Source organism: Littorina saxatilis, linkage group LG4 (genome assembly GCF_037325665.1).
Source record: "Littorina saxatilis isolate snail1 linkage group LG4, US_GU_Lsax_2.0, whole genome shotgun sequence".
Lineage (NCBI taxonomy): Eukaryota > Metazoa > Mollusca > Gastropoda > Littorinimorpha > Littorinidae > Littorina > Littorina saxatilis.
The window spans coordinates 64,156,293-64,180,257 of record NC_090248.1 but is presented as its reverse complement, the minus strand read 5'-3'; the positions used below and the strand labels follow the sequence as shown (position 1 = coordinate 64,180,257).

The window sequence follows — 23,965 nt, the reverse complement described above, 5'->3', positions numbered from 1 at the left end:
GAGTCGGGGGAGGGACGAGGGGAGTCGGGGGAGGGACGAGGGGAGTCGGGGAAGGGACGAGGGGAGTCGGGGAAGGGACGAGGGGAGTCGGGGAAGGGACGAGGGGAGTCGGGGAAGGGACGAGGGGAGTCGGGGAAGGGACGAGGGGAGTCGGGGAAGGGACGAGGGGAGTCGGGGAAGGGACGAGGGGAGTCGGGGAAGGGACGAGGGGAGTCGGGGGAGGGACGAGGGGAGTCGGGGGAGGGACGAGGGGAGTCGGGGGAGGGACGAGGGGAGTCGGGGGAGGGACGAGGGGAGTCGGGGGAGGGACGAGGGGAGTCGGGGGAGGGACGAGGGGAGTCGGGGGAGGGACGAGGGGAGTCGGGGGAGGGACGAGGGGTGTCGGGGAAGGGACGAGGGGTAGTCGGGGGAGGGACGAGGGGTGTCGGGGGAGGGACGAGGGGAGTCGGGGAAGGGACGAGGGGAGTCGGGGAAGGGACGAGGGGAGTCGGGGAAGGGACGAGGGGAGTCGGGGGAGGGACGAGGGGAGTCGGGGGAGGGACGAGGGGAGTCGGGGAAGGGACGAGGGGAGTCGGGGGAGGGACGAGGGGAGTCGGGGGAGGGACGAGGGGAGTCGGGGGAGGGACGAGGGGAGTCGGGGAAGGGACGAGGGGAGTCGGGGAAGGGGACGAGGAGAGTCGGGGGAGGGACGAGGGGAGTCGGGGAAGGGACGAGGGGAGTCGGGGAAGGGACGAGGGGAGTCGGGGAAGGGACGAGGGGAGTCGGGGAAGGGACGAGGGGAGTCGGGGAAGGGACGAGGGGAGTCGGGGGAGGGACGAGGGGAGTCGGGGGAGGGACGAGGGGAGTCGGGGGAGGGACGAGGGGAGTCGGGGGAGGGACGAGGGGAGTCGGGGAAGGGACGAGGGGAGTCGGGGGAGGGACGAGGGGAGTCGGGGAAGGGACGAGGGGAGTCGGAGAAGGGACGAGGGGAGTCGGGGAAGGGACGAGGGGAGTCGGGGGAGGGACGAGGGGAGTCGGGGAAGGGACGAGGGGAGTCGGGGGAGGGACGAGGGGAGTCGGGGAAGGGACGAGGGGAGTCGGGGGAGGGACGAGGGGAGTCGGGGGAGGGACGAGGGGAGTCGGGGGAGGGACGAGGGGAGTCGGGGGAGGGACGAGGGGAGTCAGGGAAGGGACGAGGGGAGTCGGGGAAGGGACGAGGGGAGTCAGGGAAGGGACGAGGGGAGTCGGGGAAGGGACGAGGGGAGTCGGGGAAGGGACGAGGGGAGTCGGGGGAGGGACGAGGGGAGTCGGGGGAGGGACGAGGGGAGTCGGGGGGAATGTGTGTGTTTGTAGTGTGTAGTGTGTGTATGTGTGCGTGCGAGTGTTGTTTGTGCGTGGGTGCGTGCGTGCGTGTGTGTGTGTGTGTGTTTGTTCGTGTGTGCAGGCGTGCGTGTGTGTGACTGACTCAGCGCTGAATTATCGCATCAGTCTCTCGTCCTATCTGCGTTTATAAATGTATGTCTGTCGCTCACTCAGTGTTTGTCGGTCTGTTTGCGTGTCAAGTTCTGATTGTCTATCTGTCGGTCTCTCCACAATTGAAAAAGGTTGGTTAGAGCCGTTGTTTGAAGAGATATAGGCCTATTCCAGTACTTTCAGTCAAGGAATGCAAGAATGTATAAATGCCAGTTGAATAAGTACTTTCAATACTGAAAAAAAGCGTCGATTGTGCTATATCTTAAACAGCCATTACGCCTAGTTGTAAGGTAAAGGTCAATACCCGCATGCGGATACAAACAAACAAACAAACAAACAAACGAACAAAACTTTAAACTCACCCGCAAGAATCCAGCTCAGCATCTGACTCGAGTATGTCAGGAAACATCTTACAAATCATATATATCTGAACACACAAACTGACACAACTCAGTTACTCAATGAAAATCCACCGGCGTCAGTTTCTGTAACGTTTGGCTTACTATGCGATACACGCTTGGACACTGAGCCGCTGGTATTCGAGAGCTGTGGGGACGTATTGGAGTAATTGGGCAAACCCTTGACAGGACGTTTTTGACACACAGTGTGTCAGAATTTTGTCGTGGTATATCAAAGCACAGGCGCTAGAAATGGTTTACACTTTTGGGGTTGCTTTCCTTGCTTGTTTGATTGTTTGAATGATGGTGGTTTTGTTTGACTTGTCAGTTTGTCTGGGTGTTCGTCTTTACACCCCCGGTATAGGGGTGTGTATAGGATTCGGTCGATGTGTTTGTTTGTTTGTTTGTTTGTTTGTGTGTTTGTGTTCGCATATAGATCTCAAGAATGAACGGACCGATCGTCACCAAACTTGGTGAACAGGTTCTATACATTCCTGAGACGGTCCTTACAAAAATTGGGACCAGTCAAACACACGGTTAGGGAGTTATTGGTGGATTAAGATTCTACAAGGACTTATAGAGGGACATATTAATGGTCAAAGGGAAATAACCTTCTCAGTTGGTGGCAGTGAGAATGGTAAGGACGGGGGTGTTTTTCCTACCTCGGAGGAATTTCTTGTTGTTTCTGTGATTTCTTTGTTTGTTTTGTGATCCTCCGTTTATGTTTTCCTTTTCTTTATTCCATTTATGAAAAAGAAATTCCTTTTAGATAATTATGCGTCTGTCTTTTTGTGTGCCTGCCTATCTGCATGTCTGCTTGCCGTTGTTCGAACTTGCTTGCTTGCCTCCACCCCCCCCCCCCCATCCCCGCACCCACCCACCCACCCACCCACATTCTCTCTCTCTCTCTCTTTACACCCCCGGTATAGGGGTGTGTATAGGTTTCGCTCGATGTGTTTGTTTGTTTGTTTGTTTGTTTGTTTGTGTTCACATATAGATCTCAAGAATGAACGGACCGATCGTCACCAAACTTGGTGAACAGGTTCTATACATTCCTGAGACGGTCCTTACAAAAATTGGGACCAGTCAAACACACGGTTAGGGAGTTATTGGTGGATTAAGATTCTACAAGGACTTATAGAGGGACATATTAATGGTCAAAGGGAAATAATCACACTTGTTAGCAGTGCCTGCTCAGTTGGTGGCAGTGAGAATGCTAAGGACGGGGGTGTTTTTCCTACCTCGGAGGAATTTCTTGTTTCTCTCTGCCTTCTTCTCCTTTCCTTTATACATTTCTATATATTCTTTTTTTGGTTGATTTTGATTTGCGACTTTCTTTCCAACGCAGTCTTTCCTGTGTTTGAGTGTGTTTGTTTGGCGAATTTAGATTTTTAAATCTTCTGCGCATGAGATAGGGCTGATTGACTATTAGATAACCACACGAACACTTGGCAAGGAAGGAAGGAGGAAAGAAGAAAGGAAGGGCAAAGGGAAACAGAGCGAGAGTTCACTTCTTTGTGCACTTCGTTTGATCTTAATTGTCTGTCAGTGTCGTCTTGACTCTTGTGGTTGTCTGTTTTCCAAACGGCTTCAACTCTTTTCACATGTGTAAGGCCAAAAAAAAAAGAAGGTCTGTTTACGGTAACATAGGCCCAAAAAATAGGGTCGGTAGGTCGGGAATGTTTTTTTTTTTTTTTTTTTTTTTTTTTCAAAAAACCATATTTTTACGTTATTTTGCAAAAAAAACCAAAAGATTTTTTTTTTCCCCCAAATGCCAAAAAAAAGTCTAGGGTCGCGCGAAAAAATAGGGTCGGTCGGGTTACCGTAAACAGACCTATTTTTTTGTTGGCCTAATGTGAGTGCTTCACAATGGCAACATGTTACATTTCCTGTAAATCAATGCAGTGGTTAAATGTAACAACAGAGGCTTGTTGATTAGTCAGCACGAAATACACGCCACTGTTTATAAACTCATTAGTTCTGCTCCGTATAGGTCTGTCAAGTTTCTGAAAGTCCAGACTGTTAACAATCGCCCAGATATGTATTTTACCTTCGCGTTTCGGCATTTTAGTTGGAAAACTATAGTCACGCAGAACGCATACACTAGATCGTTTGACTCACTTAGTTCAGGGCGGTGATATATAGCAGTACAGTCGCCATTCGGTAGCCGCGGCGCTGGCTTCAAAACCAGTTGTTGCTATCGGCGTGGGTTCGATCCCCACGCTCGGCAAGGGATTTATTACCAAGAGCACAGTCAACTTTGTGCAGACTCTCCTCGGTGTTCTCACACCCCCGTGTGTACACATGCGCACGATAAAGATCCCAAGCTCACAGCGAAATCCCAGGGCTTGGAAACAGGAATTAATACGCGTATAGGGAAGGAAAAATATTTGGTATCGCCGTTCTGTATAGTAGCAGCTTGCCTTTCCCAGTGAAAAAGCAGCCCGAATTTCCCATGGGGATAACCTCACAAAACTATATGAAATCTTCTCATTATCCTTAATATTTGAGATATTTTTTTAACGAACTCTTCGGAATCTATTTTCTGTAAGTTATTGTTATGCCAACGGAACATACTGGTATAGTTAACTATGGCCTGTTTGAGTTCATGTGTAAGAAAACCGTGAATGCCTAATTTTTCTCTCCCCATGTTTAAAAGAAATATAATTAAGACAAATATGAATAAGGTATCTTCCTTCCTTTGTAAACCGTTGTGTTTTTGTGTGTGTAAAACCCCCATAAACCCACCCAGGTTCTTACATGGAATAAGAGCAATCTTTTATTTTCACACAAAACACAATTCTAACGCCAGACTGCTAAAACCCCAACAACACTAGGGCTGCGTCCTCGGCGGAGTTGGCACGGCGTTGTAAAATGTCTCAGAGCGCCGTGGGGTCGCAGGAACATTCTGCGATTGACTGCGCTCTCACGGAGTGCTAGGAGTTGTCACCGACTGCGCGTCCACGGCGTGTCGATTAAGCGGAAGTGCATGTATACGACAGGGGAGTGTACTCTACGTTATGGGGTTGGCTCACAACGCACTGGCAACTTCCTGCAAAAGCCCTGCCAACGCTGGCGGGCGCGGTAGAACTGCGCAGTGACATCCCCAAGGACTCCGTGACGTCTCCGTGAGGTCTCTGTGCAAACGCCCTGCAAACGCTGATGGACGCGGTAGAAGCGCAGTGACATCTCCGTGAAGTCTCCGCGCAAGCGCCGCCGACTACAACTGCGTCCGTACTGCACGCCAACGGAGCTCTTGTGGCGCTTTAGGAGACCTTACTGCGCTGCTACGGCGACCCTACGGCCCCGTCGCGATATAACCTTCGTGGTTGAAAACGACGTTAAACACCAAATAAAGAAAGAAAGAACCTCGCGCATATCAGAACGCCGAGCGACGGCGGGTACTTTGTGCATGCTGAAAGTGCGCGCTGTTGCATGGCGTTCTTGGCGACCCCACCACGTCAAATGGAGATGTCACCGCGTTGCTCCGGCGCTGTAGGAGACCCTACTGCGCGCACCTCAGTGTTCTTCATTTTTCTTGGACGCCGCGGGAACGCCGTGAGGACGCAGCCCTAGTGTGACAGGGGTTTTAAAGTGCAGTGAAGGTTCATTTTTTGCTTCTTTATTTAGTTTCTGACTTCTATGTCGATCTGCGAAATTAATGCAGCAAAAACATCCCACTTTGCACAGAAAGCAGTCCAGCTGTAGAATGTTGGTATGTGTCCAAGTGGAGGAATGCTCTTACCCCCAGTGTAACAGCCCGGATGGACAGACCAAGTGGAGGTATGCTCTTACCCCCAGTGTAACAGCCCGGATGGACAGACCAAGTGGAGGTATGCTCTTACCCCCAGTGTAACAGCCCGGATAAACAGACCAAGTGGAGGTATGCTCTTACCCCCAGTGTAACAGCCCGGATGGACAGACCAAGTGGAGGCATGCTCTTACCCCCAGTGTAACAGCCCGGATGGACAGACCAAGTGGAGGTATGCTCTTACCCCCAGTGTAACAGCCCGGATGGACAGACCAAGTGGAGGTATGCTCTTACCCCCAGTGTAACAGCCCGGATGGACAGACCTGCGACGATGGCCGCTTTCACGGGAAGGGAGGTTTCTTCAAAACGACAAAAAGCGATTCGTACATGGACTAGCGGACACTGAAGCTTTCAACAATATTGTGATGACCATTCTATAGAACATGGATTATCTCCCTTTTTTACAACCCAGAAAGTTGCTTTGTGTACCCGGTCTGAGGGAATGAGAATAGAAATCAGCGAGCTGTGAAAGGACACTAGTACTGATACCCAGTAACCCCCCCCCCCCCCCCCTGCCCTTTTCAAGGCCTTGCTCTTTCTAATTTCCTATGACTTTGTATAACCTTGAAAATGAACCTCTTTTGTGGCTATGTCCCTTTTGAGACCTGTTTTTCTCAGATCTTTGACCGGTCTTATAGTTGGCCTAGTGGTAAGGCGTCCGCACCGTGATCGGGAGGTCGTGGGTTCGAACCCCGGCCGGGTCATACCTAAGACTTTAAAATTGGCAATCTAGTGGCTGCTCCGCCTGGCGTCTGGCATTATGGGGTAAGTGCTAGGACTGGTTGGTCCGGTGTCAGAATAATGTGACTGGGTGAGACATGAAGCCTGTGCTTCACACACACACACACACACACACACACACACACACACACACACACACACACACACACACACACACACACACACACACACTCACTCACACACACACACACAAACAGAGAGAGATAGAGGATCGGTGAGTAACCTTGGAGAAGACTGAAAATATACCCTTCTTAGTTGATCCTTATTATGTAGTCTCATCATTTGCTTGCAAAATGAGCTTCCCTGAAAACCGAAAGCTCAATGGACAAATAAACAGAAAGTTGGTGCGTTGCCAAATAAAACCAGGACAGCGAATGATTAGTTTTTAAGTATACAACAGTCGTGTCTTTGTTTTTGTCACCTTGCAACACATCTATCTTTATGTAAAACTAACAAGTCGCGTAAGGCGAAATTACTACATTTAGTCAAGCTGTGGAACTCACAGAATGAAACTGAACGCACTGCATTTTTTCACAATGACCGTAGTCCGCCGCTCGTGCAAAAGGCAGTGAAATTAACGAGCCTGTTTAGCGCGGTAGTGGTTGCGCTGTGCTGCATAGCACGCTTTTCTGTACCTCTCTTCGTTTTAACTTTCTGAGCGTATTTTTAATCCAAACATATCATATCTATATATGTTTTTGGAATCAGGAACCAACAAGGAACACGCTGAAATTGTTTTTAAATCGATTTCGGAAAATTTATTTTAATCATAATTTTTATATTTTTAATTTCAGAGCTTGTTTTTAATCCGAATATAACATATTTATATGTTTTTGGAATCAGAAAATGATGAAGAATAAGATGAACGTAATTTTGGATCATTTTATAAAAAAATAATTTTAATTACAATTTTCAGATTTTTAATGACCAAAGTCATTCATTAATTTTTAAGCCTCCAAAGTGAAATGCAATACCAAAGTCCGGCCTTTGTCGAAGATTGCTTTGCCAATATTTCAATCAATTTGATTGAAAAATGAGGGTGTGACAGTGCCGCCTCAACTTTTACACAAAGCCGGATATGACGTCATCAAAGACATTTATCGAAAAAATGAAAAATAAACTGTCTGGGGATATCATACCCAGGAACTCTCATGTTAAATTTCATAAAGATCGGTCCAGTAGTTTAGTCTGAATCGCTCTACACACACACACGCACAGACAGACAGACAGACAGACAGACACACAGACACACACACATACACCACGACCCTCGTCTCAATTCCCTCTCTATGTTAAAACATTTAGTCAAAACTTGACTAAATGTAAAAACACAGTAAACGAACAAACAAACAGACAAGCAAACAAACAGAGAGAAAGTTGGTGCACTGCCAAGGGGGGAATTTAAAGGCACAGTGCAGCTCACAGCCTTCGTTTTGAGTTTTTGTTGCAGCTGAGTGCATTTACAGTTCAAAAATCCTCCTATGGTAGTAAAACAAACCCAAAACTACCCAACGACGACATCTGTGAAGCTCGACAGTTTTTTGTTCACGCGAGTGCATAAATTAACCTAGTTATTACGTGGTGTTTGGTCGGAGTTCGATTCAACTGAGTGATTTCGGCCTCGATTTTGTTTTACACAAACTCATGATGACGTCTGACATAGTTCGCTAGTGACGTGTCTTTTTGTGCATGATGTGGTGATCTACCTGATCTAAATTTAATCCAAAAATAGGTCAAGACCAACCGGGTCCGAGTACGAAATTAATTCGTAAAAAAATCGCAGTTCTTGACTCTTTGGGTGCAAGAGTAGTAGGTATCGCGCACGAACCGGACCCTACGCAGGGCCCGCAAGGATAGGGACCATAAGGTGATAGGTTAAGGTGCCTGTGTTTAAGTAGTGATAAGGAGGGATTGCGTTTAAACGGTTTATTGCGTTTTATATTTTGTCATGTGATTTCATGTGCCTGTACCTGTTGCTCGGTACTAATGACCACTCCAGCTGGGGTAAGCACCAATAAAAAGCAGTAATTCCCCCATTTTCTCCGCGCTTCGCGGAGCCCTCTCTCTTTAATAGCTATGTAGTTTGGTGCCCTGTCAGGGGAGGTGTCAGGATAAGGTAATAAAAATGGTATCTCTACTCTTTGCGGAGCCCCTTCGCCGATAAAACCACCAGAGGTGGCCAGCGGGTAGAGAAGTTTAATAGGAGGTGATTTGTCTACCCCGAGGGATGATTAGGGTTTAATGCTTAGATTAGTGCTAGACAAATGGTGTGGGGTGGGTGTGGAAGTTAGCTCGACTGATGAGAGGGATGGGAGCTGATGTACACATATAACAAAAGTTTTAACAAGTAGACTCAGATTGTTGTTTTTTATGTGGGTGTTATAAACATCGGAGGTACATTTTACACCGAACACGAGTTGTTCTACAGTCAGTCATACATAATGTTAGGTTAGAGACTGATCACGTCTGAGCATTGCACCACAGAGATGCAAGACCTAAACATGTTAGAACTTGTTGATTGGTCAGCACTAAAAATAGAAACGGTTGTTCTACGTACAAGGTTTTGATAGGTACACCAGATAAGATAGGTATTATTTTGTTTTTGATATTTATTTTCTTCGTTGTTGCGGTGTTTAATTTTTTTTAATTTTGTTGTTGATAGACTATGTAAGAGGTAGGGTTATATGTGTGGTGGGAATAAAATGTAAGTGCAAACACACACACACACACACACACACACCTCCGATCACACACCTCCGATCACACACACACACACACACACACACACACACACACACACACACACACACACAAACACATGCGCGCGCGTTTACACAAGTACTTCCAAACAAGAAGGTAAAAAAGTCAGACGTAAAGAGTAACAAAACAATACATAAAACTACTCACGGTAGCATTCAAGAGTTATACAGACACATAGTTATTAACTTTTCCAATATGATCATTTTATTATAAAAGTGACAGCAGTCTTTTGAATATTAAAAATATTAAAAAAATTAACATTTTGCATACACATACATTAAACCAAAAAAAAAAATCCAAATCATGATTGTCAATTTAAAGGAACGAGGTGGTCCCCGGATTAGTTGTCAACTTCATAACCACTTCTTGGTGTCACAGGAAGAGGATTTACGGTTGTGGCAGGACAGTAAGCTGGACATGTGGAATACAGGGGTCGCTGTAGCTGCTGAGGGTATTCCTCGCTTTGTGTCGAAGCCGTGGCTGTGGTTGATGGTGTTGAACAGTAGTAGTCTGACAGCGGACACTCTGTGTGATTTTTCGGATGTTTTTTCTCCTGCTTCTCCTCTGTGGGTGACAGAGAAGATACCTGTTGGTGGAAGTCTTCTTTGAGTTTTTTCTGCACTCTAAGCAGTTTCTGAAGCTTTTTCAAGTCCAGGGTGACTCCTCTTTGGGTGGGGACAACACGCCCACCTTTGGTGCGGGTGGGAACAGCATAGTGGCGAATATGGATTTTTACAGTCCCTCGCCACGTTTTTACTGAGGCAAAAAGGCTTCCACCTAGCGGGTAGCGTGTAGCCGGCTGTGGTGGCTGCTTCATGGTCCCTGAAGGCATGATCGACTCCGCAAAAATCCTCTGTAGTGGTCTTTTTACATCCGTCCTGTCTTATATACACACTCGTGGTTCATGTACATCTTGATTATTCTGGTTTCAACGGGTCCACACTGGGTTAGCCTAAGGTCACGTGGGATGCTATGTCGTTTTTCGCTCTGTTGCATCACTCACAGAGCAGTTGTTCAGTCACATGAGTGATAACCCTTTTTCGAAACGCTGTCGTTTCTGTCCACTTCCACACAACAACTCGCAAACACCACCAGGAGACCCCGTCTGGATGTGTCTTGGGTAATGCTACATTCCAACGACTAAGAATTTTGTCTCGATTTAGGTGTTCCCAGATTTTATCTGCGACGGTTCTAATGGCGTCAACAGTCCAACGTGTTGAATAGTCTTTTTTTTCTCTCTTTTTTTCTTCAAGGCGTTTGCAAACATCGCGTTTTAACTCACTAACAAACATCAAGAACAAACTGTTTCGCAGGTGATCTTTAACTTTGAGAATACCAGCCTCCAATTCTTCCAACATCTGCTCTAAAGAGGGACTGGCCGTCTCCATCATGACTTTTTTTTTGTTTTGTGTACCTCTCTTTTCTTACTAGCACTCTTCTAACCCTCTCTCTACTTTGGTGGGTACGAGATGAAAGTGGTGGTGATGATTCCGCCCCTTCTTCTTATATAGACACATACACACACACAAGACACACCCAATAAAAGGAATAAAACAGTTTACAGACCTAAACAAAAGACGATGCACGCGACCTCAGTTTCTTCTTAGCTGTTGGACCAAAAACCATACTCTTCGATCATTACCCCAAAGTCTGTTGGGAGAAAACACACGAAGCGTTCGAAATAAACTGGCTCCGCGGCTTTTCATCAAAACATAGTACAATACATACAAACCACAGGCTGAACTCGTCAAGTCTTGCAAAAGACGTGGGTTGTACACGTGGGCTGAACTGTGTTTCAGCATAAAGTTTTCAATGGCGGGGTGCACGGGTGGTAAACCAAAACTATCAAAATATTCCGCTTGTCCCAGTCCATCAAACCAGACACACACCCAGTGTTCTCCCGGTCCTGTACTGCGATCTGTATTGATGACAAAAGCGCTTGGGCGTCGCGTATTAACCTGTCGTGGGAGTCTGTCTCTGGGAAACACACCTCGAAACACACGTCGGGTATGAATGTCTCTCCCCAACACTCGGCTAATGTCTTTGCTGTTCATAGTGCAAAATCAGTCAGGACCTGGCGAGAGCGATCAATCTCGATCATGCTGTCCATTTCACCATACACAATCACCATCACAGGTGCTGGAAGGGCTTGGTTGAACTTCAGCTCCAGACGCAGGGCACCGCTTTTCACCAGTTCAAACTGATCTCCATCCAGAAGACTGGGACTCAGGTCAAAACTGTAGATAGCATACCCCAACTCAAAATCACGCAACTCCATGTAAGACCCCGCATCTTTGTTGGCGACACCCGTAGACGTCATGAGACTGAAGAATGACCTCACATACTGGTGTTGTTCAAAGTTCGGTGTCAGGGGTTTGCCGGGGATCTGTTTTCCGTCTAGGTACAGGCTGAGAAAGGACAATCCTTGTGTCTTGAAGTGGTAGGGATTACGTGAGGCTTGACCGTTGAAAGCAGCGCTGTCCACCAAGCCAATCACCAGGCGGTTGGGTGTCTGACTCAGAAACAAGTTGTCCTGCACAGCACTGTGGTTGCCTGTGGGAATGGAGAAAGTCTTCACAACGACCCTTTTCAAAGGATACTTGGCCGTACCTTTTTCCAGCGCTTTGGCGTGAGCGAGGCTCACAGCAGGGTTCAACTTGACTTTGCGAACAAACAGGGAGGCATGTGTGATGACACTGCGGAAACCCTGAAAGGGGTCAGGAGACATCAGGTGGAAGATGTTCTTGGAAGGAATGAGTCTGATCTTCACGTCCACACCGTTCATCATGTAGCGTTCCTGGTGCATGATGTCAGCATGAAGTCGCCCCATCATGTCTGCCTCTCTGCTCCGCATGGTTTGCTCACGCCGTACCTTCAAACCCCAGTTGTCATCCCCTGCTGTATCATCCAGATGGTTGGAGCTATCTCGGTAATACATGGCACTGGTGAGGTGACTTTTCTTGGCTTCTCGTCCATAGTTGAGGGTGGCTTCAATGTAGGCACGGTAGGGGTAGGTGTTCTCTGAATTGGTCACCAAGGTATCATTGAGACTGATATCCACCTGGGAAAACAGGCTGTGCAACCAGTAGTTGACAGGAGCCACAGGGGAGTCAGCCTCCAAGTTTGTTCCGTCTGCTTTGGTGATTTTAGCTCGCACATGGAGATACGTGTTGCTTAGATCCAGGTACTCGGATGTAGCACCACTGATGGTAAACTCAATAGGGGCTCCTGGGGCCAGAGTAGCCAGAGGATGATACTCTACAAACATTCCCTCCTGCACAGCTGTCTGTGTTGGGGGTACAGAAAACAAATCCAATCCAGTATGTACACTTTCACATGACTGAGGGTGGGCAAGGGCCATGATGCTTATCCAAAAATATCGGCTGCTGTCGCCCTCCTTCTCTTCTTCTTCTGTCTCCCAGTCTGACCTTGGCGGTGTGGTGTAGATGATTTTATACGTTTCCTTGCAGGTTCTCCAGGCGGCGCGGCTGTTGTGCCTGTCACTCGACCCACGGCTTGGTGAAACAATCGCTTCCCTGCATTGCTAGCTCTCTGCTGTAGTGACGACTTAACACTACGCCCAGACAACACATCCTGAGCCACCTGCATACCTGTCCTAGCCCCCTCTTTCAGCAGAGCTTTTCCACCACTTCTCAAAAGAGGCACAAGGGCTCGACCAATACCCCCTAAGAGATTGCCAATACCATGACCTCTGTAGTTTCTTCCTCCTACAAACACGGGGAGACCGTGGCCGACCTGGCTGCAGTAATAATCTTCATAGAGTTTTCCACTGCCCTGAAAAGGGGTTAGACGAACCATCTTCTACAAATGGTCGGTGCGTCTACGACGAAAATGAAGCGTCACGACCGTCTTCCCTTGCTCAAATGCGATAGGTTTTCCCGTGTCCGTTGTTAAAAGCATTTCCACCGTGTTGAACTGACATCGAGTCAGTGGCATGTAATGGGGTTTTTCAAACATATGATGAACGACTTCTTCAGTCTTCTTTTTAATCGGCACCGTCCGCAACAATGGGACTAATGTGTCTCCGACCACTCTTTCGCGCACCAAATCGCAGTACACGTATATTGCGTGAAAATCTTGATGTAAGTCCATCATAGCCTTACCGTCAAAGTGACCAGGGCCTATGATGCTTTGTTGGGTGACATCTGTTTTCAAAATTCTCATCAACTCGGGGCTCATCCACAGCGAGATATTTTTGAGTAATTTAACACGTACTTTTTTTGCTGCTTTGGTGTAATAAAACCTTACATAGTGCGTAAGACTTACATCAACCAAGAGCTGGTTTAGTGAGTCTATAAAAAAAGCAGGTGAATCATACAACCCCTCTGGTAAAACTAGAGTATCACAAGAAATAACAACACCTAATGGGACACAAATTCGAAACTGACACGTGGCTTTTTCCACATTTACATACGAGTTGTTAAACTGAATCTCAGCCAACCCACACTCGTAGTCGGTGCCCAGGTCAATTGTTTGAGGTAGTTTTGTGTAGTAGTGACTCGCGTTGTTGTCAGGGTAGTGCTGCAAGGAGCTGTTGCTGGGGAGTGTCAGGTAGAACATGATGAGTGAAGACGTTGTTACTGTACCAAGGGTGGATCAATGGAAGGATTAGGAAGCACGTAGCCGAGACAACTTCCCAGTAGGGCCACCCACAAGTTATCCGGTCCGCGACCGGTTGTCAGATTGAACAGAGACACTCCAATCACCACATAAATAAGGAGCATCTGACAAAGGAAGACAATCTCGCTCCGAGGGACACGATGTCCAAATACACGCCACAGCTTGGATGTTCTTGGTCGCTTAACAACACTGTCTGGTTCATCCAGAGGCGTATTAATCTTCTGAGTTTTCTCCATCAGAACCACTGAAGCTAGTCCGTGTAGGGGGTCAGTGCCGTCTGTGGAATCCAAGAATTGAATGACGGGTCATAGCCGAACCATTTGACTAAATACTCTTTCTGTTTGCCTTTTCCAGGGCGTTGTTCCAAAACAGCTTCAATGCGGTATATTTCTTTCTCCCCCACTTTCTGCAGTTCCTGTTCATAAAAAGTCCCCAACAGTTCTTCTCCGTGATCATCTTTCAGCACATAGGTCACGGGTGTGGTTGTCTTGACTTGACTGATGGTAAAGAGTTCCTCTGTCCAAGAAGGCATATAACCTTTTTTAAAGACTCTTCTCGTCTTGCTGATTCGCACACGGTCTCCTATATTCAGTTTAGGTGGTTTGGAGAGAGTTGGACCACCATACAACCGTTGCCACACTTCCTCCTGATTAGCGATGGTTACGTCAGCAGGAGCTTTCTTAATACTGTGGTGGTAGGAATGATTGTAACCACGCACCAGCTTAGCCAAGACTTCCACATACCTCACTGAACTTGTTCTGGTGAAATACCTCCACAGTTTGTCTTTCAAGGTACGGTTGAAGCGCTCCGCCATTGAGGCTTTAATGTCATCATTTTCTGTCACAAAAAAGTGTACCTTTGTTTTGTCCAAAAAATCCTGGAACACCTTGTTTTTAAATTCGCTACCCTTATCTGTTTGTAGTCTCAGGGGTTGACGACCTCGGACAAAAATGCTTTTGAAGGCTGTCACCAGAGAGGCCCCTGTTTTGTCCTTCAAAGGCACCACCCACGCGTGTTTGCTCAGCACATCAATACATGTGAGTAGGTAGGTAAACCCGTCATTGTCTTTTCTCAGCGCTCTAACATCAATCAAATCTGCTTGCCACTGATGATCTATGCCACCCACGATGATACGACGACGAGTAAACTTTCGCCGCACAGGTTTGTGTAGTGTATAGGTGTCTTGAAATGTCAACCACTTTTCAACTTGTTTTTGTTCTTGTCTGGTGGTTCTTCTCAAAGCTTCCACTCCACCCAAACTTCCAGGGAGTTGACTTCCATAATATCGACGTCGCAGCTTCTCAGCGACTTTTTTCTTTTTCACTGGCATTCTGCTCAAGAATAAGATAGCCACGTCCTCTTCTTGGGGGCTGGAGAAGGGAATACTACTCTTTCTGCAGAAGGAGATGCTGAGGAAGGAGTCACAATTCTTCTTCTTCTTCTTTTTGTCCTGGTGGGTGGTCTTCCTCTATCACCCCCCTCGCTGTGCATCCACTCCCATCGCCCTGTGTGACCAATGAGTTCACGAGGGGCATTAACCGCTTTTAAACCTTTTGCAAACACTTCCCACCCTTGAGGATCAGGTGCATTTTTACGGTAACGAAGAGCATCATTCACCAGATCAGCCATGTTGGTTCCTTCTACTGTCTGTCCCTGGTACACGAGCTGCCCTTGATCATTCCACTTGATGTCAGAACTGTCCTTGGTTATATCCAAAAGCAACTGAGCCTTCTTCTTCAAGGTTTTCGGCACACTCTCCAACACTCGTTGTTCTATCCTAGCTAGTTCCTGAGTTTTCTCGGCCTCATTCAGTTCTGTCAAAGGTTGTTTTGCTGGTGGTGATAGCTCCACTCTTCCAAGAGGTTTGTTTTTGTAGTGACTAAAACGATTCAAAAACCGCCACAAGACTTGTTGGTAGGAGTCTGCTTTTTCATGTTTGTCCACATCCTTCTCGTCTAAAATGCCCCGCATCACTTGATCCATGTCCTTCAAACTTTGTGAGGTGGCATCAGGTACTGGAGGTCCACCTGCAGAGTCCCGCAAAGAGTCCAACATGCGTGGCTCAATCAAAATCATCTTTTTGGTATGCTCCATCGCATCAGAGACCCAGGGTCCCGAGCAAGCCAGATACAATACCTAGCACAGGGTTCAAAAGAGCCTGAAGAAATCCGCCTTTCTGCAGGATTTGCTTTCGATGTTTGACAGATGGTTTTTTTTGGCTAAGACCCGTAGGTTCTGTTTGTGTCGAGACAACCGTTTCTTCTGTGCGGGCGTCAGCTGCACATGGCCTTTTAAGATGTTTAGAGAGCACTCGCACAACGCATGGATCAAATCTGGAGAAGCTCCTTTCAATACGGCCTTAATCACGGCAGGCTTAGCCCCACACAACAGCCGCAACATGGGTACATTTCTCTTCAGGCGTGCAGACATGGTTATTTTTGAAGGTACACCACGGGGTGCTCTGGCGGGAAAACTTTTGTCCTCAGACGAAGATGATCGGGTGTCTCTTGTCGCAAGTCAAACAGCAAATAACCGTGAGGCATAGAAGTCGCATCTTTAAATGCCTCTTGCACATACTTTAGCTTCCCAGGGTACATCTGCTTGGCCAGATGGGTGATCTGTGAAGCATCTCTTGGGTTTTTAAACACCACCAGGTAGTGACTGTTCAAACTGATCGTCCTCTGCTCTTTGTTTTTTCCAAACAGGTTCTGTACAATATACATTACACTCAGATTCCGATGATGACTTTCTTTGGTGAATAGTTGTGTGACCTTGTCGTTTGTCTCACTCATCAAATCATCAATGATGACCAGTCGCCTTTTGACCCCTGTCCACTGTTCCACGTCGGGTAAACCCTCCACAAACGTCACATGTCGCATCTCATTGTAACCAGACTGCCACGCCCCATAACACCAAATCAATTCCTCTGGAGGGGGTGTCATCATAGCTTGTAAGTGATTCAAATATTGTTTGACAAAATGAGTCTTCCCACTCCCTGTGGGACCGGCAATCACACAGGTAAAAGGATGTTTCCACCTTGGATCCATTTTCACATACTAAACTAAGATCCTATCCTTATCTTTATTTATTAGCTCTAAACAAACACACACACAAAAAAACCAAAAAAAACCATCTACTTTAAATTTTATATTCAAAACTAACTAGTTATGTTAGTCTTTTTTTCTACCATCCAATACACACACACACACACTCACACACACACACACACACACACACACACTGTCACACACACACATACACTGTCACACACACACACACACACACACACACACACACTCACACACACACACACACACACATACACTGTCACACACACACACATACACTGTCACACACACACACACACACACACACACACTCACACACATACACACACACACATACACTGTCACACACACACACACACCACACACTCATTCACACACACACACTTTCTCTGCGCTTCGCGGAGCCCTCTCTCTTTAATAGCTATGTAGTTTGGTGCCCTGTCAGGGGGGTGTCAGAGTAAGGCAATTAAACGGTATCCCTGCGCTTCGCGGAGCCCCGTCTCCGGTAAACCTCCAGAGGGGGTCATTGGGTGCTTACGCCTGAGTTATTGCACCACAGAGACGCAAGACCTAAACATGTTAGAACTTGTTGATTGGTCAGCACCTAAAAATAGAAACGCGTAGTTAGAATACGGCGGTGATGCGGGCAAAGAGGGGTATAAATAAGCTTCTTCTGGGGCTAACTCTTGAGTGTCTCTTCGACTTTACAAGTGGGTGGTGGTGAACAAAAACAACTATGGCGACCAACAGCAGCAGCAGCAGTGACGCTGACTCAACTCCACAACCGGCCTCAACAGATTTGGTAAGTTGATTTTGTTTTTATATCTTGTAAAGAAAAAAAAATAAAGGTAGAGTGTTACTTTTTTCTCAGACATAGCTTTTTAGAAAAATAAATGTTTTTTTTTATGTAAGATGTTTTTTGATATTGTTTTTTTGTAGCTCAGACATAGTTCTTTTTTTTGTATTACAGCGTAACCAATGCCCGCACTGTGAACAGATTTTTACACAGAGCTACAACGTCAACGCTCATGTCAAAGAAGTCCATAACAAAGCCAGACCTTTTCTCTGTGCTATGTGCGGCAAATCGTTTAGCAGAAAACACGACCTTACTCGGCATAAAAACTCAAACAAAAACTGCCAAGATGTTACGAGTCGGACACCTCCACCACCAGTGCCGACAGGCGGACAGAAAAGAAAAAGTTTGCCTTCACAGGATCCCCCTCCCCCCAAAAAGGGATTAAACAAACGAAGTCTAGAAAAAGAAAAAATCAAAAAGTTACCTTTTGAAGAAAGACAAATGTACGAAAGGCATTGGAATTCTGTTAAAACTCATAAGCGGCCTGGTAAACTTCAGTCAACCTATACCATTCTCTGGAACCCTTGTTCTGATTTCCCTGATTGGGACGAGTCGCTTCTTGATCTGTTCCATGAACAAAACAAACGCTTCAAAATCAATTTTTCTCACTCTTTTCTTCTCAAAAACAAAGAGTCGGGTGACTTGTCTTTCTTTCATGCCTCAGTCAATAACCACTCTGTCTTACAACGACCGCGCCTGATCAACTCAAAGCAGGACTTTCTTTCTTTTCTCGGTGAAATCAGTGATCATGACATTCTAGAACAAGTTAGACTCGAACGCCCAAACTCTCGGTATGCTGTTCACAGCATCATGTCTTCCAGTTTCTATGTCACGCCTTTGACTGACTTTCCTATCGGTTGTGCCTGTGGTAGTCTACCTGACTACATCACAAACACACAGTTCTTGCACAAGTTGCAAAAAGACGCGCGTAATCATTTTCCTTATACTGATGGTCTGTGTCTCTTTCGCTGTCTTGCTTTGCACAAAGGAGCCTCGCGTCAATCTTTGCAAAAACCCACAAAAACCTTGTTCAAACAGTGGGCCGGACATTCCCCCCCTGTCCACTTTCCGGGGGTCACTTTGTTTCAACTTGAGTCGATTGAATCTGAGTTTAAGGTGAACATAGATGTGTTTGAGTTTGATGAGAGCCAAACACCTGTCTGTCTCGTTCCTCTGCGTCGTAGCGCTTACAAACATTCTGGCGTTATGCGTCTCTTGCGTTACAAAGACCATTTCATGTACATTTTAGACATTGATAAACTCGGTCATGCGTTGGCTTGTTCCAAATGCGGGAAACTCTGGTCGTCTTTGTCTCAAATGAATCGACATGAACAGACTTGTCAGGGTGAGGGCTCAAAGGAAACGTTCAAAGGCGGGGTTTACTCACCACCTCAAAACATTTTTCAACAGCTACAAAACCACGGTGTTCAGGTAACCGCAGATTTTGTTTTTCCCTACAGAGCGACGTTTGATTTTGAGGTGTTTTTTGACACAGATAACTTGCCACAAACAAAATCAGCTGAGTCAAACTGTACACAGTATACAGCAAAACATATTCCTCTTTCTGTTTCTGTATGCAGTAATGTTCCCCATTTCACAGAACCAACCTGTTTTGTGAGTAAAGGTAACCCTCAAGAACTAGTGGATAACATGGTTAACTACCTAGAACGTATCTCTGAAGCCTCCTGCGCTCTTCTTTGTGAAGAATTTAAAGATGTGTTTGATCAGTTGACTGAGATCGAAGAGACACAACAACAAGAGACAGATAGCCTCAACATCCCCGTAGAAAGACTCAGACAGAAATTATATGAGTATTTACAAGAACTGCCTGTCGTAGGTTTCAATTCTTCTCGCTACGATCTGAATGTGATCAAACCTTTTCTCATTGAAAAGTTTGTCAAAGACAAAACAGCCCATAACGATCTTCCAAAAGACGAAAGTCAAACAGACCCTGTTTTTGAACCAGATGGTTTTGATACCGTGGGTGAAGAAGAAGAAGAAGAAGAAGAGGAAGAAGAAGAAGAAGACAAAGAAGTCAAAACAGAGGGAAAAAAGAAGGCCCCTAAAAGACCTCCTTTCAAGTTTGTTGTTAAACGAAACAATCAGTATATGTGTCTTTGTACAGACAAACTTCGGTTTCTCGACATCAACAATTTTCTTGCACCAGGTTTTAGTTATTCCAAGTACCTCAAGGCGTTCGGGGTCGAAGAGGAAAAGGTTTTTTTCTGCTATGAATACGTCACTAGTCTAAGTACACTAGACGAAAGAGAACTCCCACCCCATGCAGCTTTTTTTAGTAAGCTCAAAAACTCAAATATTTCTGATACAGAGTACGCTTTTTGTCAGCGTGTATGGACTGAAAACAAAATGATGACTTTGAAGGATTTTTTGGTGTGGTACAACAACCTAGACACAGGGCCGTTTCTGGTTGCTTTGCAGCATCAGATTAGTATGTACGCTAGTCTGCGAGTTGATTTGCTGAAAGACGGTATTTCTGTCCCCGGTGTGACACTGAAGTATCTGTTTGACACGTTGTCTTCAGATACCTACTTTTCACTTTTTAACGAAAAACAAAAAGACGTTCACGCACTTTTGCGAAAGAACATTGTCGGGGGTCCGTCTATTGTCTTTCACAGATACCACGAAAAAGACAAAACACACATTCGTGGTAATCAGGACAAACCGGTACAGTCTGTTCAGGGATTTGATGCAAATGCGCTGTATTTAGCTGCACTCATGCAAGACATGCCCACAGAGCACCCTGTCATTCGTAGAAAAGAAAACGCTTTTAAAGCGGAAAAAACAGATCCCTACGGTCAGCTAGCTCGGGAATGGTTGGAGTGGGTCATGTCATCAAAACAGATCCATCTCCAACATAAGTTTAACGCGAAAGAGAAGGCCCTTGGTCGAAAAAAGATTAGAGTTGATGGTTGGGATGCCGCGAATCAAATTTGCTATCAGTTTCACGGATGTTTGTTCCACGGGCATGACTGTTCTGTGACCGCTGGTAAAACGACTAACCCTGTCACCGGAAAAACACTAGTTGAACTCAGAGAACATACAAGCAACATTACCAAATACCTGCGTGAGGATGTGGGTGTGACTGTCGTCGAAAAATGGGAGTGTGAATGGTACGCAGACAAAAAACAAAACACCCCCATTCAGACTTTTCTACAAGGTCGTTTTCCGACACTTAAACCCTTCCGGCATCCTTCTACCATCACAGATCAAACTGTCTTAGACGCGGTGCAAAACAAAACTTTGTTCGGGTTGGTACAGTGTGATATTTATGTACCTGACCATCTAAAAGAACATTTCAGTGAAATGCAGCCTATTTTCAAAAATGAGTCTGTCAGCCGAGAACAGATCGGGGATTTTATGAAAGACTACGCTGAAAAACACAAGCTCTTATCCCAACCACGCCGTACACTTGTAGGGAGTTACCACGGTGAACAAATTCTGCTAGCCACACCCCTCCTGTTTTGGTACGTGCAGCACGGGTTGGTTGTTGAAAACGTCACGCTGATCGTAGAGTATCAACCCAAAACCTGTTTCCGTCAGTTTGGTGACAGCGTTTCAAACGCAAGACGAGCAGGAGACCAAGACCCATCAAAAGCTATCTTAGCTGAAACTTTCAAACTGCTCGGTAACTCAGCCTACGGGAAAACCTTAACTAACGTGGCCAACCATCGTGATATTCATTACGTTTTGTCTGACGAGGCCTCAAAACTGATCAACAACGGTCGTTTTCAAAAACTAACAGAAGTAACAGAGGTTGTTACTGAAGTAGAGATGGCTAAAAAAAAAATCAACTGGTCACTCCCCTCTCAGATTGGTTACTTTGTTTACCAGTACGCTAAACTACGCATGTTGGAGTTTCATTTTGATTTTCTAGATAAGTTTGTGTCCAGAGCCGATTACCAGCTTTTGGAAATGGATACAGATTCTCTGTACATGGCGCTTAGCGCTTCAACGTTAGAAGAGGTGGTTCGTCCTGAACTGCGAGAACAGTTTTACACAGTGTATAACCAATGGTTCCCTGCACAAGCCTGTGACCAACACGAGGCAGCCTTCCAAAACACCCGTTTAGCTAACGCCCCATGGGACGCAACTCTCTGTCAGGCCTGTACAGCGCGTGTCCACTATGACAAACGAACACCCGGTCTCTTTAAAACCGAATACCAAGGAAATGCGTTTATTGGTTTGTGTTCTAAAACCTACTTTTGTGAGGGAGACAGTGGAAGTAAATTTAGTTCAAAAGGCTTAAACAAAAACCAAAACAAACTGACTAAAGAGTCTTACCAACAGGTGCTTCTAACGCAAGAAAGTGGTGGGGGTACAAACACTGGTTTCAAGACAGACGGAAAGTCTATGTTCACGTATTCCCAAACCAGAAAGTCACTCTCGTTTTTCTACATCAAGCGTGTGATCGCTTCTGATGGGGTTTCAACCCTACCTACACCCGTCTAACGGGTCTCTTTCTTTTTTGACTGTGATACCTCTCTAATGGGTCTCTTTCTTTTTTTGACTGTGATACCGCCGCCTGTGATATGGTTAACATTCCAATGCCAAACAACTTTGTCGTTTTTGTAAATAAATTTGATAAGACATGTTTTGCTTCTGTAAATAATGCTCGTATTGTTTAATCCCAAAAACCCCCAATGTGGCTTTGACATACCTTGTCAAAACGGTCCCAAGCCCGTGAAAACACAGAGGGAGGGTCAATTACTGTCAATAGAAAGGAGGTGGCTCAGTAATCCAGCTGCAATAAGCACCCCAATAAAAATAAAAAGCGTGAAAGCAGTAATCCTGTCGTTACCCCAGCTGGAGTGGTCATTAGTACCGAGCAACAGGTACAGGCACATGAAATCACATGACAAAATATAAAACGCAATAAACCGTTTAAACGCAATCCCTCCTTATCACTACTTAAACACAGGCACCTTAACCTATCACCTTATGGTCCCTATCCTTGCGGGCCCTGCGGCCCTGCGTAGGGTCCGGTTCGTGCGCGAATACTACTACTTGCAAGTCAATGAAACTTGGTAGTTCTTCTAACGGATAGCTGCCTGAGGTATGACTAAAAGCCCCAGGGGCTCCGTGCTCCTGGATTTGACAAGTTCAGTACCTTTAAGCCAGTGATAAGTTAGTTGTGAAGCATGCATCAGCCGTTTATTTCATCTGATTGAATATCCGCCAATTTACGAGAAACTCACGAAAACGGAAAATGAGGTAAGCAAACAAACATTGAAAAAGTGGGTGAATTGAGAACTTGACTGGCAAGGAAATACGATCAACAAAACGAGTGACTCATAGGATTGATACATAAAGTTCATGGACATCATGCAGTCATTCAGCGAAACAGCTGTTATTGGCTGAAGCAAAGCGGTCAATGCGCTTATAATATCACTCACACGCGACCAAAGCACAAAAAGTATGCTCAGATTGAGTATTGCACTTCCACTGGTGAATCTTTTGGCCGTGGAAATAGATAGATGCACGTCTGTTGACTTAATTAGCTGTGACTTAGTTTGTAGATTCTGGTGCGTATGGGTGAAAGTTTAATGATGCGTATGTTGTTTTGCCAGCACTCGAGTGCGCATCGTCCGAGATTCTGTTGCTGCGAACAAAGAGCGTGCGTGATTCATGCCCCAGATACTTATATACTTATCACAAGTTCTGAGTTTTTTCATTATGAGTTGGATGAAGAGAGAGAGAGAGAGAGAGAGAGAGAGAGAGAGAGAGAGAGAGAGAGAGAGAGAGAGACAATGACAATGACAATGACAATTCTTTATTTAACGAGGGTAGTAGATTAGGCAGTGGTCTGCTTTTTTACATCCAGCCCTCGCCCTAAAGAGGGACTAACTACAACAATAAAAAAAAAAATAATAAAAAAAAAAATTCTACATTTTAACAGATAACTAAAGGGAAAACACATTATACATAAGAATAAGAATAAGAATAAGAATACTTTATTATCTCATAGAGAAATTCAGGGGTGGTACATAACAATAATACAAACAAGACATTGATTTTACATAAAACATATAGCACTATATAACATGGACATCTTTAGAGCACTGCGCTTACATATTCTCGCACACCTACGCGTATAACGAACTATGGCTAAACATCATTGCAAAATATCATAACATACAATATATCGCAGGAAATATACGGTTGTACATAAAACCAATACGGTTGTACATAAAAACAAACATTACTACTGATTGCACTG

General features: G+C 45.7%; 1 protein-coding gene across 1 annotated transcript in view; it reads right to left on the bottom strand.

Moving 5' to 3' along the window:
• The window catches only part of LOC138965364 (microphthalmia-associated transcription factor-like), a 38,051-nt gene extending 36,078 nt beyond the window's left edge, over window positions 1-1,973 (bottom strand). The window contains exon 1 of the mRNA XM_070337504.1: window positions 1,815-1,973. Within this exon, the coding sequence (XP_070193605.1) occupies window positions 1,815-1,873 (59 nt within the window). The 5' untranslated portion in view covers window positions 1,874-1,973. The remainder of the gene's footprint in view (window positions 1-1,814) is intronic.
• Window positions 1,974-23,965: the final 21,992 nt, after the last annotated feature.